Source organism: Protomyctophum bolini (assembly GCF_963924005.1).
Source record: "Protomyctophum bolini genome assembly, chromosome: 2".
Lineage (NCBI taxonomy): Eukaryota > Metazoa > Chordata > Actinopteri > Myctophiformes > Myctophidae > Protomyctophum > Protomyctophum bolini.
In genome coordinates, this window is record NC_137863.1 from 7,813,618 (window position 1) to 7,831,960 (window position 18,343).

Genomic DNA, 18,343 nt, shown 5'->3' on the forward strand with positions numbered 1-18,343 from the left:
GTGTGTGTGTGTGTGTGTGTGTGTGTGTGTGTGTGAACTAATGACCGAGGGCTAGCCAGCTTCCACACAAAGCCAGCCACTGTGCTGCTGCCAGGGCCAAGTAACCCGTGGCTGAGTCACACACACACACACACACACACACACACACACACACACACACACACACACAAACTATGATGATTTAAAAGAGAGGGCAACAGATAGTGACAGCTTATAGATCCTTACAAGCAATCCCATAACATTTTATATAATTGTATGTAAAAATGGCTGTGACTTAAAAGCCTGGGAAAAGGCTGGTGGACGTGTAACAGATTGTACAAGACGTTTCATGGCGGAAGTTGCCGTACAAGTCTGTCCTTTATTACGTTTGTTGAATACCCAAACTGTGTTTGGTCAATCAGCATATTCTGTGGTCTGTTATTCCTGAACAGCAGACGGCTGTTGTCAATGACAATAACAGATGGCAAATGGTTCGACTAACTGAGTGAAATTCAGTTCTTTAGAAGGAGAGTGTCACCCAGCCCTAGGCTCTGTGATGTGCAATACTGGACATATCTAGGATTCATAAACATCTATACTATATTTGCAATGCTTGAGGAGCTCGCGCACACACACACACACACACACACACACACACACACACACACACACACACACACACACACACACACACACACACACACACACACACACACACACACACACACACACACACACACACACACACACACACACACACACAGATGGATGGATGCCTCCCAACATAAGGAGCAGGTGAGGGAATAGACTAGAGACAGGGAGGCTGAACATATTCATCAACATGGCACCAAAACCCATCTTATTTAGTTTTTTATCCCACGATTTTGCAACCCATTTTTTCACCCAGTGTCAATCATCTAAATGTAATCCTGGGCGCTACACTTCCTCTACCAACCTGGGGGGGGGCAGCGGACTGACCTCATGCCGAACCCATCTTATAACAAGTGAATATAAGCACTGACAGGGAACACATATCGCATTCTCTCTCCATCCTTCAAGTCATTGCTGATTTCTGCTGTTCCTCCTCCTCTCCATATAATCCATTCATCCCTTCAAGGACCTGTCAAATCCTGAGTGTTCAACTCTGAGAGTGTTAAGACAGACAAACAGACTAATAGAGTCCCATCGCTAGAGGGTCTATGGTGTGGGCCCAGGGCTATTGTGGTGTAGCACTTGCATGCCTCCTTGTACCTCTTCTGTCTGTCTGTCTGTCTCGACACACACACACACACACACGGCAAGCTTTATGTGGCACAAGAATAACAATGGTCAGACAATTAAGCCGTGACAGAGTGTCCTGAAGGAACACATCAATGAACACAACCCTATATGTCTCCACCAATAACACTCGGTGACCAATGAACGCAACACTGTCTCCTCCAATGAAAGTCACATTAGCGTCAAAAACCACGTCGCCTGAAGGTTGAGGAATTAATTAAGGCATTCATGGAAACGTGCATTCATATAAAGTGTAATTTGACTTTGACCTGTTCCATCATTTCCATTATAGCCTACAATCACTTCATAAAATCAATATGGTAATTATGCTGTTCTGGAGAGAGTAATAGTTTGGTATCCAAGAAGACATTTTATCTGAATTTAATCCAAGCACACTGCCAAAATTGTGCTTTTGTAGCATTTCTTTTTTGTACATGGCGTTCATGAACACCATGACAAGTCAAATTTAATCTGTGACATTGGCTGAACTATCGATTACGATTATAAGCCTATCGATTTGTAGCTGTGATAATTCCATGGGTTGACTCGAGCAGTCAACTGGGATACCTCCTCTGGGCTTGGAGCTCTAGTCATGTGTCCTCTCCTCTGGGCTTGGAGCTCTATTAATATTCCTATAACAGAGGAAGAGTCTCTGGCCTAGAGCCCACCTGAGCCTGGCATGGCCATAATGGACACAGTGCTGGCATAAGGGGCACCTGCCACCTGGAAGTACACACACACACACACACACACACACAACAGATGGCACACATCGACCCCCAGTGGATAGCCAGCTGAAGAATGCTAAAGCGTCTGTCCGTACACGTGTGTGTGCGCGTACGCACGCACGCATGCACGCACGCAGAGAATTATCCACTGGGATCCTCTCATATTGGTTCTCCTCAGACCTTCCATTGTGTAGGTGAGTGCGTGCGTGTTGGAGCATGGAGTGCATTGTCTGTGCTCAACAGTCCCTTAACATGCAGAAGTGGCCCAGAGAAAACACAAAGAGGAAAATCTCCATCTGCTGACTACATTGCAGAGTCACTGAAACCCTCACAGCTGCACACACACACACACACACACACACACACACACACATTACAGAGAGAGTCAGAGACAGAGTGAGTGAGAGTCAACAGAGAGATGAACAGACACCGACGACCAGGGAGCGAAGAGAGTCAGATGAGAAATGAATGGACATTGACAAGCAAAGTGGCTTAAATAGACCATGGAGTTGATGGCCATTCCACCCCGGTGTCCTTGACCGCTGCAATTAGTCAATTAAACTAGTGGATACCATCATCTTCATTATCCCAAGCCAAAATGCTTCCCCTCTCTATATCACACCCTCTCTCTCCGCTCCATCACCTCCACTTCCTCTCAGTCTATCTCGCCCCTATCAGATCAAGACTCGTTTGTAAAAGCTTCCTGTGTGCATGGCATGCAGGCACGTACATACACACGGGTGCGTTTTGAGAGCACAGGGAATTCATTAGGGACATTTTTAGGCACGTTATTTATTCATGCCATCAACGTTTTTGTGCATGATGAGTCGATGACCTCGACAGGGTGAGACGATACAGCAGAAACAATGCAGTTTGGCCTAAAACGATGAATCAACTACACACTACACAATGGCCTTATTAGTGCAGCCTGTGCTCTGGAGCCGTGAAGGGCAAGAAACAAACACTCACAACAATGCCAAAGGACACTTTAAACAAGTGACGGTAGAGATGGTACCTGTAGAGTTAATTTTGTCCATCCTCAAACATGTAAAAGAAAACAAGCACCAAAAGCAATATACCTGTGTGGTACAATGACTATGGTTTTCTCTTGCTAAGGGACTGACTGATGCACTGGCAGCGAAGATGGGAAATAAATAACTACCCTACCGTCTCATTCTTTTTCCTCAAGTTGTTTCTGTTATCTTCCCTCCGTTTTCTTTCCCGTGTAATTAATTGTGCTTGTGCAACACTAGGGAAATAAGTCCCTGGAGACCGCCATCTATACTAGATCTCTCTCACACACACATTGAACACAATTTTACCCCCCATTCAACTCGCAATGATCTGGGAGCTGGAAAGTGCTCTGTCATTGCACCTCGCCGCAAGAAGAACGTGCACACAGACACACTATAAATACGAAATACATTGTCGACAGTACCTCACATGCGCACACGTGCAAACAACTCTTGTACTAAGTCAGCGAAGAAAAGGCATACAAGACTATAGCTAAATAAAGTAGCTGTTGCAAAGATATAAACTGACCGAGTGTTTGACGGCGCTGAATGTCAACATTGGATTAAAATAATTAATAAACTTAATATATAGATCACATCAAAACAAAGTTACAAAGTGTTTTACATATAGGACAATCTAATCAAAGAGCAGAAGGAAACGTGACGTTTGCCAAAAGTCCAGTGTGAAATAAAACCATGAAGATAATCAACAATAAAATAAACAAAAACAATGGAAAGGCCCTTGACCTTGAAAAGCAAGCAATAACAAAACATTACCAACAGAAACCACATGTCATGTCCAACCAAATGACACCAACGTTCATACATGGACCCTCAGTCAGGCAAGGAAAACTCCCAGGGAAAAACTAAACCGGTACAAAGAGGAAGAAACCTTCAAAAGGCTCACGAAAGAGGGCAAAGGTGTGCAATTCACCGTATTCACATGGCACCTATGTTGAAAGAAATGCCACCACAACCCGAAAATATGACCCGAGTGCAAAATGTCTGCTGTGTGAATACAGTCAAAAGGTGCACTGTGTGTTTCACAAACACACATTTGCATCTATACAAACACACAGCAAATGCATGCAACTAGAAGACTTCACATTATTATGCATAGTTGCATACCGTGAGTGACACACACACACACACACACACACACACACACACACACACACACACACACACACACACACACACACACACTTATACATTCATAATGTTGAATGGATGTCAAGTCGTGAACAGTGCAGGGAAGGGGGCTGAATTCCAATGAGCTATACATCATCTACCCTGAGATCTCTGCCCTCCATAGACACGCCTGTGCACACACACACACACACGTCCGTGCACACGCACACACAAATGATACAGGGTCACACACACATCAGTTATGTACAGAGAAAGCAATAATCCAAGAGAATTACAATTATAACATACACGGTTTCACATGAATGTGGCCTTATACACGCACAACCCCATACCACAGGAACACACACGCGGAAGCTGACACACTGTCATTAACATGACCGTTTTCTATATGATACATACCATCACAACCAAGGGAATTAGACAAGAGAATACAGGAGAATTATAATTATATCACATGAGCACACACACACACACACACACACACACACACACACACACACACACACGCACACACACACGCACACACACACACACACACACACACACACACACACCATTAGAGATGCAGCCAATTATTATAGGAACATATAATTAAAACCGTCTAGCATTTAGTGTCAGGCGTTGCACCCTGCCTCATGCCATGGCAACCGACGGATCATGGACCCAGCAGAACACCCAGAAACACCAACTAGAGACAGAGCAGCCCCCTCGCAGACCAAGAGCACAGCAGAACATCCCACAGAAACCAGATGTCAGAACCTCTGCCAGGCCCCTTTCCATCTCCTATATCCCTCAGCCCATGCTCTGCATCCATCCATCCATCCATCCATGCACATTAGACGCTGCCATAAAACCCCTCCCCCCCAGCGCCTTGCCTCCCAGCTGCAGTGAGTGAAGTTCGTCTACGTTTGAATTGATCGTGGACGTGCTGCGAGGCTGTAAGTGGTGCTTAGCTGTAACGTTTTTATGCTCCCCAACATGAGGAACATGACAATCGATGACGGACTGGTAGGAGTGTTGCTTTAAACTGCTTGTTAAGGGAACATGGCTTTAAAAGGCCCTCGTGTTATCTGTTTGGTAATGGGAGACTCTGCAGAAAAGGGCGTCGGCGGCGTTTAACCCAATCTGACCCGAGATCAGATTCTAAAAATGTCTTCTACATCCTGACAGTTTCATTATTAACCCATTCTGACCTGAGATCAGATTCTAAAAGTGTCTTCGATTTTTCAAAAATAGCAGACCTACAAGCTCGTAGCGCGCCACTCGGTGGCGCGCTATGAGCTTGTAGATCTGCTATTTTTCAATAGCTAAAGCATAACATAATGCTAACGCCAAAATGGGTTCCTGTTCAGAATGGGTTAATCTTACGACAAAAGCGCCGTCGTCACGCTGAGAGCTGTGTGTAAATTGCATAAAGATTAGACTGTAAAAGTGCAGCTCTCTGAAGAGACTTAACCTACATCCATAAAGCCCCCCCACAGACACACATACAAACACAGTATAGTCCAGATAACTTCCACCGGCTACAAATCCATGAGATAATAAAAGATAGATAACTGAAGTCATAACCCCTGACAAATCACAAGTGGCAAAAAAAGGTGTGTGTGACGGAACAACACAGATTTAAAGTCCAAACAGAACGTGAGTATAGAGGACGCAGTACGTCCGTCCTTACCTTCTTCATTTTGCCGTTGCGCGTGCCGGTGAAGGCCACGGTGTTGCCACGGTAGTCGTAAGCAGCCACAGACGTCATGCCGTCGTCCTTGTCGATGAAGAGAGGGATGCCTTCGATGGTGCTGGTACCACCGAGGGGCTGGTTGAAGTCCTGGCCACAGAAGTTATCATCTATCTGGAGGGGCTGTGAGGGGGAAAACAGATAGAGGAAATCTCAAAGGACGGTTCAGATTGCATTTCCAATAAGGCCCGGGGTGGTACTTGGGGCCTTGCTTACATGATTTAATGGCTTCAGTTCAATATGTAAGTAAAGTGGAAAGAAGACATATTGTAAAACAAGCCCTTTTTAGTTAAAATATTTTTTCCTGCAAGAGAAGAGAAGAGAAGAGAAGAGAAGAGAAGAGAAGAGAAGAGAAGACTCTTTGTGCTGTTTGTGTGATCAAATATATATATTGAAATGTATTGCTTGATATTTTTTAAATAATAAGTTACTCAAGGTTTTGTGTGATGGGGTTTTACTGCCAAGAAATCTCTACAATATTTAATGAATTTGACATTCCATGAGTATATTTACCTCAACACAGCACACCCAAAGTCTAACGGCATTAATAACTAGTCAACATCCAGTATCAAACTTCAAGTAGGCTATATAGGCGTATCATCTAGATTTACCATGTGTCAAAATGGACCCTATACGATTATCTTTCTTGTCAAATAGCCTTTTCAAAGTGTATTTTCAATCCGCCCCTTCCCTATTCTCCCATTGGCAAACGTTCTATTAAGAACAATAACTTTTAACCAGTCTAATGCTTGGGGGTCATGGCTGTGACGTGACAATGCGCTGTTGTGCTGGTGAGTGACCATGGATGTTGGTGACCGCGGGTGACCCACTGACACATGGTAGAGAATTCCACTGTGATGGGGGGGGAGGTAAGCGGTTGCCCCGGGTGATCAACTGACCCCATGGATTCCTTCACTATTCATGCCAGAGGGTCTCTCTACAAGTATAATCAGCCTCCTGAGAGAAGGGGAAAATAGGGCGTGCGTGTGTTGTGTTTGTACATACATGCGCACACGTGCGTGCGTGCACGAAAGACAGACAGACGTAGACTAGAGTTGATGTATATTATATTGTATGGTGTTGTTGCCTAACTGGTGCAGTGGGATTGGACAGGTGACAGTGTGTGTGTGTTAACCGGGGCGAACAGGTGAGTGTGTACATGCGGAGTGTGTAAATGGTAGTGTAATCCGCAGTCTTATCACTACATCATCTGATTGATCCACACAGGAGAACAGATAACTCTCTTCCTCCCACTCTCTCTCTCTCTCTCTGCCTATCTGCCTAAATTGGTTGCAGCGCGGCACATGTCAATATCTCTTTATTCTATCTTTTTTTTCTCCTACTTTCTCTCTCTCTTTCGCTCTCTCCATCCATCCCCCTTTCACAGGCTACATTATCTGGGGAAAACGTCAATACCCCGCACGCACGCACTCATGCACGCACAGATGCGCACACACACACACACACACACACAACCTTCTATGAATGTGGCTCAGACAGTGTGATTTTAGAGCCTTCTAAAGGGTCTGTAACACACAATGGAGAGAAAAAGGACAGGACAAGACAGGAGAGGGCTCAATTGGAGTTAACAAAAGATCTCCCGTCTCCCCCATGGCCGAACAATTGTCACCACAAGAAAAAGAAAAAAAGAGACTGAAATAGAGAGAAAGGCACTTTACTGGAACCTATTTCAGACTATTTTCTATGTGTGTGTGTGTGTGTGTGTGTGTGTGTGTGTGTGTGTGTGTGTGTGACAAGAACACACAGCCATTACCTGAAACAACTTTCTTTTGTAAGAACTAATGGCTAGGGGGCAATTTCTCTCCTCGGGACAAAGGTGACTGACACGCACAGAGACAAACAAACACGCACCCAATTTAAGAATGTCAACCTGAATGCATTTCTGTGTGCGTGTACACGTGTGTTTCTGTGTATGTTGTATTCCCCATCTTCTTCCCATGATCATCATGCTGTCATGAGAAAAAACAACACACCGAATCCATCAATCTGGATTAGACACGCACACACACACACACACAGGTCCCATGACAACAGGGAATAAGGGGGTGGAGTTTTAAGGGTTAATCTATTTTGTATGGCCAGACAGTACAGTATGAAGACTACAGTAGCCCTGAGGGCCCAAACGTCTCAAACACAACGGAACCTATATCATGCTTTGGCAGGTAAAGACATTCCCACAGGTCTGGAAGGGGGGGAGGGGGCATTTCACTTGGGTTTGAAAGCATTTTAATTTCTGGTGTGTTTCTTTTCCAGGTGCATGCTGGTTTCTTCTAAAAAAGAATCACACCTGTGTGAACCGAGTGGTGCAATCATAAAGACGCACAATATCTTTTCTACATGTCAGAGTTCAAGATTAGTCTGGAATAGGTCTCAGAAGGGGTTAAGACTGTAGACTAGAGCTTATGACACCTGCTGAGTTTAAACATAATTATACTAATTGATATTCTTGCCGGAGCCCCGATAGCCGAGATGTAAAGGCACGTGCCACATGGCAGACCCTCCCTCTTTCCCTCTCTCCCTCTCTGCTTAAAAAGGTTGTCATCATTGCACCAACATTTCACAGGGACATACACAGAAGACATAGGGCTATACTATATTTTAGTGAACTTCTCCCCACATCAGAAGAGTTTAAGAAAGAGTACATGAAAGTGAAGCGTGTTGATGATACCAAAATCTGCAGTGAGCTGTAGGAACATTACTGAGATCAAATGTTGTGACTTTGGTTTAGAAATGGTTAATATGTAAGCTAGTGCTGTCACACACACACACACACACACACACACACACACACACACACAGAGAGAGTGCGAGAGTGCGAGAGAGCGTGGTGTGTGTGTGTGTGTGTGTGTGTGTGTGTGTGTGTGTGCGTGTGTACCGCCAACAGATCTTCAAGGTCACAGTGAAACATGTGGCCTAGATACCATAAATACAGTATGAGCCATGCACATGCATGCATGCATACTGTACATACTCTAACCCCCAATATGTTGAGCCTTTGCATATGCCTGTAAGGTCGTCAGGGCTAGGGCAAGTGCTACGGGCCGTGATGGAGGCTGAAGAGGTGGGTTTTCAGACTACGGCGGTGAAGATTGGGAGTGAGGCTGCCGTTCTGATTGTAATGGGAAGTGCATTCCATATAGTTTTGGAGCCAGAAGAGAGAAGAGTTTGGGAACGTGCAGTGGAGCGTTGTTCCGGCATTTTAGAGGAAGTGAAGAGGTGTGTGTGTCCCTGGCTTCTGGCCAAAGCGGCGGTTGCTCCAGGGTGGAGCTGCCTTTGGCAGTTCACACCGCAAAAACCAGTGAAATATTGTCATTCATATGGCGCCGAACAGGCATACACACACATTCCAGCCCACAATAACACTGACTGATTACTGACATGTGCGCTCATTGAGGGGCCAGCGGTTAAGTAATCATTCGCCCGTTGATGGGCTGTCCATTAAGACGCCGTTACGTCAGGAAACATGCGTGAGCGCGCACACTACACTGACCTCAAGTGGAGTTGTGTCAACACTGGCCTCCGTTCATGTAGGCATCGAGAATCAACAGTAATACAACGGAGGCTTATGCGTGCGAACATAAATAATGATGTTGACGACATCGTTTGCCATTAATTGTGGCCCACCGACGTGTCAGAAAAGCATGTACGCGCTGGCCACAAAAACATTTCTCGGTTTGATGTGCGCAGAAATCACATTATAAACAGGCTGCGTGTTTTCACTGCATGTACCACTAAACGCGACAGAAAACAACTCTGGTGAAATCAATGGGGAGGGAAAAGACTAAATGAAAGGAGAGGGACAAACTAGGGTGTGACAGAGAGAGAGTGAGACCCCTCTCTTTTCACCAGCTTTTACATATAGTGATAGTGAAATAGTGAAATAGTGAAAATAGCAGATATACAGTACATGTTGTGAATTGTGAATATACATCATGTTTTGAATTTAGTGTATTTTCACAATTTCTGACAATTATAGCATATAGATCGGCTATTTTCACTATGTTTGCTTGACACTCTTGTACGATGAAGTAGGGCTTTAGGTGAGGTAAAGAACATTGAAGTTGAAACGTGGACATACATGGTTTCTGTCTGCCATTACAGTAATAATGTGTTTGAGCGTTCCGGGTACCCATGGTGCATGAATGAATGTAGGAGCAGTGCAACACAATGACCTAATTCTGTGAAGGCAAACACACACAGTGACATACACACACACAGACACGCCCACTAGAGTGAAGGAGCATATAAACACACGTGCCAAAACACTTGGCATCTCAGCACAACCCTGCCATTCACACACACAGAGAGAGAGACCCTGCCATTCACACACAGAGAGAGAGAGACCCTGCCATTCACACACAGAGAGAGAGAGACCCTGCCATTCACACAGAGAGAGAGAGACCCTGCCATTCACACACACAGAGAGAGAGAGAGAGAGAGAGAGAGAGAGAGAGAGAGAGAGATCGAGAAACACAGAAAGGGAGGGAAAAGAAAGGGGAAACCAGTGAAGAGATCTGGTATCAAAATAATGGAAACACACACACGGGAATGGGCTGGCGAAGTCAGGTGCATTGCTAACGCGTGTGTTTGTGTTTTTGTGTGTGTGTGTGTGTGTGTGTGTGTGTGTGTAAGCATGCACACATGTGCAAGAACCTGGTCTCTAGTGAAGTAAAGGATTATGGGAGAGGCCGGCTCATAAATTACCCAGAAATCTCAGCGGGGCCTCCGCGCTTATGGAGACATCGCCCGAGTCTCTTCAAGAAAAAGCAGAGGAAACACCGCTGTGAGAGTGTGTGTGTGTGTGTGTGTGTGTGTGTGTGTGTGTGTGTGTGTGTGTGTGTAATTTGATTTATGTACCAACTAGATTCCAAAATGTATATGATACATAGAGATGGCGGTTTCCAACATTTAAACCCTCAGAGAGTGCCGTGCGTGCGTGCGTGCGTGGGTGCGTGCGTGCGTGCGTGCGAGAGAGCCTGGTTTACAGCCTGATTTGCTGCGCTCTGTGAATGTTTTGTAACTCTGCTATCAATCTGGCCAGCCTCCTGTTTGACTCGTATTTCATAACGTCACCTGTTACAGGTCAGCCAGCGCGCCTCTCTGTCCATGCTTTTCTCACTGTTGAAAGAATTAGTGCCAAATCGACACTCAAGAGTAAAAAACCTACGGTAAAAAGTAAACACTAGTTTGATTCAGTAGTCCACTATGTCAGATACAAAAAAAACTGCCAGCTATGTGGGGTGAGTTCAGTGAATGAGAAGGGGACGTTGCAGGGCAACAGTACTGCGCTCTGATGACGTCAAAACTGGTGTTTTTGTCCCAACCTGCACCACACAGACCAATCAGAAGCCTCGGGTCGATTTCTCAGTCTCGGTGAGAAATGGACCGTGGCGATAGGAGACTTTCCAGACTGAGTAGCGAAGAAGTGAAAAAACAAATTCACGGAACGAAGCGTGTGTGAGAGAATGCATGTTGTCAATGTTGGTCAACATCACTGTCCTGTGAGCTGTTTTATAGGAGCCTCCAATAATGTAGCCTTGAACAAGAAAGCAAAACATGGAGAACCAGGTTATGAGTCACACACACACACACACACACACACACACACAAGCGCCCTGCAAGGCTTGAATGTCCATGTCACAATAAATTACAGGCAACGTAAAGCTTCACTACACTGACAGGCCTTCAATGTGTAGGACTGGACTGACACAAGTTCTCAACCGCTACGGTTTGGTGGTAGAAACTACTACCATGCAATGTGCACACATCTAAATAAAGATACAGCTGGGTGGAAAGCCCATTATGTCCTATAATTTGTTACTTTTCAGGATTCAAATTCCAAAATCATGGGGTCAACATTATGTACTGGCCATATCTGGAGTGTGTCTTGAGTCAGTGTACAGGGTTTGATGAGGTCAGATCAACATATGGAAAGTCAGAACATGTCAGCCCCATATATAGAGATCTAAGGTGTCAGCGGGGGCAGTGTCTTGAGTGAACAGGGTTTGATGAGGTCTGGCCATATATGGAGCGTGTCTTGAGTGAACAGGGTTTGATGAGGTCTGGCCATAATATGGAGCATGTCTTGAGTGTACTGGGTTTGATTGATGAGGTCAGATCAACATATGGAATGTCAGAACAGGTCAGCTCCATATATGGAGATCTAAGGGTGGCAGCGGGGGGCCAGGGCAGTGTCTTGAGTGTACAGGGTTTGATGAGGTCAGAACATAATGGAATGAATGATGTATTGGCCATATATGGAGCGTGTCACGAGGTGTGACGGATTGACTGACTGTTTTGGAAGGTTTTCATAGTAAACTGCAACCTATGGTCGCAACAAATCTTTTTCATTTTGCACACTCTACACCCCAGAAAACACAAAACCCTACTGTCTCATGGACAAGAGTCCTTCAGTGCTCGTCAGCAGTGATGCGATGCTGTCTGTCTGATTCCTTGTAGATGGTGGAGTACATGAATGGTTGGCTGCTTCAAGATAACTAGAAATATAACTAACGAAATGAGCCTCAGACATGGAGGTTGACATGCATGAGCACAAATCAGTTTTGCTCACAGTGAACAAATCAGTTTGATCCGAGTTTGAACTCTGTCATTAGAACTCCCGTTATATTATAATGACAAGTTATAGCATACAATTCTATAATAATAATAACGTCAAGATAATTAATCATTGATGAATCCAAATCCAATATGAGTTGCACTTTCACCAGTCATCATTTTTTGAGAGAATGGGTTTTTCAAATTGCTGCCAGAGCAGATTGATCATAGCAAAAATGAGCAGTTCTGTAAAGACATCAATTTACTGTACATATCAACCCATCTCATCTCCCCATTAGGCTGGCTTGCTGGCACATGCAGTGGGAGGATATCTGTGTCTAAATCCATCATAGTCTAACTCTATAGTAGTAGTATAAAGTCTAACTGTATAGTACAGTATTAGTTGCGACCGCAGGTCGCATTTACAATGATATGGAGCTGACCTGTTCTGACATTCCATATGTTGATCTGACCTCATCAAACCCTGTACACTCAAGACACGCTCCATATATGGCCAGTACAGAATTAATTCCATATGTTGATATGACCCCCCATTCCAAAGCGCCAGCGCTCGCTCAGCAGTCTGCTGTCACCCAGGTGGATGCGTGCCCTCAGGCGTCTTACTATATACCGTACTATATACTATGTATTGATATAGAATGCATGAACCTCTCGCCCTTTCATGAAAAGTATGTGAGTAAGTATGTGAGCAGCCAACCAATTGTATAATTAATATAATTATCTTCTTACAAACTATGATTATTCTGCTTACATTTGATTATGTGCCAACAGGCCAAAGGACAGAGACTCGATATTTTAAAGTGCCAATAAAAATAAATAAAAATACAGCACTTCTCAATGTAACCCTATGGTTTGTCATTTCCTGAGGAAACATCCATGAGAAACAAGGTTTCACTACTGTAACATTAGGAACCCACAAGAGGCGTTTTGTTAAAAGATGTTAATGTTAATGAATGCAGCTGTTCCCAGCGGCCTCCCATGGACGCTCCACTAACGTACGGGAAGATATTTTCTCAAAGCACAATAAAGCATGTGAGCAGGACTTTTTGGTGGGTGCTCATATTATGCTGGAAACCCACACCCTTAACCCATTCTGACCTGAGATCAGATTCATACGAAGTTTCCACTGGACACACACTGGTCTGATTAACCCATTCTGACCTGAGATCAGATTCTGAAAATGTCAGTCGTTCTTCGATTTAAAAAAAATAGCAGACCTACAAGACCTACGTAGCGCGCCACTCGGTGGCGCGCTATGAGCTTGTAGATCTGCTATTTTTCAAAAGCTAAAGCATAACATGATGCCAACACCAAAATGGGTTCCCGTTCAGAATGGGTTAAGATTCTTTTATTGTGGCCACAGGGCACAGGCTTGTCTGCGACTGTTCTCACCAAACCTGGCTACAGTGGAACAGGTTTGGAACCTGGCTACAGTTCAATGAGAATGCACATGGACAAATATCCACGTTTGCGAGTGCATCGTTCATGCACGGACAGTGAGAACGGCTGCATTCATTAACATGGAGCGGAAGAGAATCAGTGTACGCGTGCTTATGCTTAATGCGCACCTGGTGTGTTCCTAGCCGAGGCATGCGATGTACGCACACACACACACACACACACACACACACACACACAATAAAGGGAGTTTTGTATTTCCTGCCGATGCCACAGACACACACACACACACACACACACACACACACACACACAGTATCATTAGTGTTGTGCTGGATTTGTGAGCTAAACACCTCACTATAGGACACTGAAAGGTCAGTGAGCCAGACGGATGGATGAGAGAGACGGGGGGAACAATATCGATTATAGATGAGAACGACAGAGGAAAAATTGCAGGCGTTGAGAGGCAGACAAAGAGAGGACGTGAGGAGAAACGGTGAAAAGCAAATGGAGACTGAACTAAAGAGAATCTCTTTCCATGCGAGTCAACTTCCTGCTTCATCCCTCCATCCTGAAGCCCACCCAACCCCCCATCCCCCCTGACCACCTATTGATCCAGGATCACTTTCACTTGGTAAAGAGATTACTGCTCTGTTGCCACAGCCAATGCCATGGGTGCATGCACGCACACACGCACACACTTGTCTTCAATGGCAGGCCATTGTCATTTTAACAATTGGATGGGACACACAGTTGAGCACGGTGTGTGTGCGTGTGTATGTGTGTCACACAATAATATAATCACACATGGTATATAATAGTGACTTCAATCTAAAGTCTACTCTGTGTGAAAGTGAACACGTTTCTAATTCCAGACCAAATCAAACATATTACCCAAACCATGACCCATGATATCAATAACATCTAAAAATGACCCGCCCAATCAGCATCTCATGGCTCGACTCATTCAGTCTGTCAATTAACTCCACTCATCAGCTGGGGTCTAATTACTTAAACGTATTTGCCGGCACATCCCATTTGATTAAGACCTCTGAAATGGGACCGCATTCATTTATTTTTATATTTAAAAGGACACAATTGAGCTATGTTCATTACTTAATATTCATAACACTGGATTTAATGAGGTTAGGACATGGCCTCGAAGTCAATTCAACTTTGTCTTTTCTATAATTGCTCTGAAATGTAATGAACTTGTATTAATTTGAGCTCATATATGCTCAAGATAAAGTCTATAATATTATAACGTATGCAACAATTGCACTGGCAGAAAAATACGTTCCAATATAAGAGTCCTTTCAGTGCTGCAAAACTATGTTTAACATCGGATGACAAATAACCTAGGACTAGGTCCTAGGCGGGAGATAAACATGCATTGATCTTATGTTGGCAATTCAACTGCATTGTTGGCAAATCTTGGAATCAATTATAATACATTGCTTTTTCCCCATTCTTATTTACCCAACTAAAACAATGGAATGTGGGCACTACATGAAATATTATACTAACAGTAGCAAATCAATTAGTCCAGTCAAATGTGTGAATTCAATCGTTTTTTGCATTAAAATGGATTAATCGTAATGATATCAAATCACATTTACACCCTAGGGTTTAAATGTTTTGGTTCAAACCATAAAAGTGCACTCCTCTGAGTGCATATCTGCCAGACACAAACATACAGACAAAGGGCAAAGATTTTATCTCCGTCTGGCGGGGATAACAAATCAGGTGTCCCACCCTGACATGAATAACTGAACGTTACCAATCAGCAGAACACATTGTGCTCCATTCCATCTAATTTACAGAGAGTGAAGCCTACAGAGAACATTTTTATCAGGTAGGACTAGGAGGAGGTAAAGTGATTGGCTGTGTTAGCATCTGCAAGCCTAGTGGTCAGTCCCCAGAGGACAGATAGCTACAGATGCTACAGTATTTAACAGATAACCATGCTAATCTCAACTGCTCTCTCCGACCCAAGAGATTAGTCCATACACGACACACACACACACCACCACACACACACACACACACACACACACACACACACACCTGATGGAGCTACAAAGAGGGCTTGGAGCTGACACGGTAACCCAGATATGAGTGTGTCTCCTAGCGCTGAAATATCCACACATTTAAACTTAACCTCAATCTCAGATTGAACACGAGAACGCGACCTCTGACACCGCATTTCTTAGCTGTGGAACAACAGCTGGCCAACGGAGCAACAGAACAAAACAAAAAACAAACACCAAATACTTGCATATTGACATTGTCAGTGAAATTAACACTTGAATAAAAACGGCTGAATAAAAAAAAGAAATTCTCTCGAATCTCGATGATTGATTACAGAGAATTCGGGCCACTGATTGATGCCCCTGGCCATTGACAATGAGATCCGATTCAGCAGCCCAGAGAGGTCCATCCACCCCGCAGCCCATCTGGTGAATGGGAGGGTGACATTGTGACTGGTCGTCTGACGGGCAGGGCACGCCAGGCAGATAGCAGCGACACTGCAGCAGTCTGGGACTGACTGTGGGCTGATGTGTGGGAGGTTGATGAGGGGCACTCTGATGCCGCTCCGACATGCACAAACACACCATTCATCGCACACACACGCATCATGGAGGGTCAACAGGAGCACTCATGATGGCTATTATTTCACTCCCTCCTCTCATACACGTAGTCACGTACACACACACACACACACACACACACATATGGAAATAACACTTTGATGAGCTATGAGAACCACACACACACACACACACACACACACACACAGTCGACATGACAGAGAGGCAGGTTGTGGGCTGCACAGAGCAGCAGTCAGGTGACTGACACTGATATTATTCGTGCTGGAGCCCGCTACTCCATCAACCTCTCCTCTCCTCTCAGTCTCTGCCTTTTCTTTCATCCCCTCTTTCCCCTGCTGTTCTTGGCAAGACACTGCAAAAATATTTCTGGGGATATCACTCTCTCCCACAATCGTCCTCCCTCTCCCTCTCTCTCTCTCTCTCTCTCCTAGCGCTCACCGACAGCAATGGGCTTACTCACTCTCTCTCCATTATGCCTTTTGTCCTTCATCTCCATTTTCACTAGCTCTTCACTCGCTCCATTTCCCTTTTTTTATCTGAAGCCCAACCAACACACACCGGCTCCGTCCGCCGCCACGCCGCCGGTGTGCGATAGGTTCATTGAAAATAATGGAGGCGGCTGTTTTGACGTGCGGCGGTCGCAGACGCTGTGTGATGGGTTTTAGTCATCTTCCCTCTCTTCTTCTCTCACATGCAGTCATGTCAGTCATCCCCTGCTTTCTTTGCCTTTCCCCCCCTGTTTTTCCAGGCTTTCTCCATCAGTCTTCCACCTCACTCTGCCCAGTGCCATCTGTCTTTCTGTTATTTTACTCTCCCTCCCTCGCTTATCTTGCTTTACTCACGTCTCTCTCTCTCTCTCTCTCTCTCTCTCTCTACCTCCCTTTCTTTCATTTTATCTCTCTTTGCTCTCTTACATTTTCTGTCTGTTCCGTTTTCTCTCTCCTTCCTCTCTTTCATTTCTCCCTCTATGCACCGTACCTCCTGTGGACACCTCCTCATTTAACACACCTTTTTTTACACATTGAAATCCAGTATTAGCTCTATTATTATTATCTCGTGTATATTGTTTGAGGTCGTTTTGCAGAACATGCCACATTAACACTGTGTAGCTTGTTCGTGTGAGTGAGTGACAAATAAACCTTGTTGATTCTTGCCCCTGTGCTATACGTCCTCCCTGTCTTCCCTTCCGTTCAGTCTCTCGTGAGGCTCTCCCTCTCTCCACCAGCACCATGCTTTCACCTCTCCCTCACTCCACCATGCTTTCTCAGCACCTTGGTTTCACCTCTCCCTCTCTATCCCACTTCAGCTACCTCTCTGGAAATAGTCTTTATTGATCCACTCTCAACCTGGGTAGAAGGTCAGAGGTTCACTAATAAAGCTCAGGGACAGAAACACGTGCGTGCGCGCACGCACGCACGCAGTCGCACACGTCACGCACACACCAACTGCTGAGGTAATGAATGGAGTGTGTCTGCTTTGAGCAAATAGCTCCATCCTGGAGCTGCTTGTAACATGCAAACGTTATTATTTAAACAGCCACCGTCTCTGCACGCATAAACAATTCATGACACACACACACACACACACACACACACACACACACACACACACACACACACACACACACACAGTTCAGTTGACAGAGTGTTTGGCTCCATCCATCATGTTAGGCTGTGTGTCTAGCAGCTGTCCAGGTCATCATGCCCCCCCACACGTCTTGCCATCTCAGCCACTCTGTCAACCTCCAGTTATTCAACAGCCACGTCAAAGACGCTTCCCCACTTTGCAGCTCAATCAAACTCTCCGCTGACACATTCTCGCAGTAGTACTCTGATTGACTAAACTATGCAC

The 18,343-nt window shown here is 44.9% G+C and overlaps 1 protein-coding gene across 4 annotated transcripts in view; it reads right to left on the reverse strand.

Annotated features, from left to right (window-relative positions):
- Positions 1 to 18,343, reverse strand: part of plxna1b (plexin A1b) — a 228,104-nt gene that overhangs the window by 166,458 nt on the left and 43,303 nt on the right. For all 4 annotated transcript variants that reach the window (XR_013965144.1, XM_080780037.1, XM_080780035.1 and 1 more), the window contains exon 3: positions 5,826 to 6,008. Coding sequence is in view for 3 of the 4 variants with exons in the window: in XM_080780037.1 (XP_080636163.1) it covers positions 5,826 to 6,008 (183 nt within the window). In the remaining variant the exon portion in view is untranslated. The remainder of the gene's footprint in view (positions 1 to 5,825; positions 6,009 to 18,343) is intronic.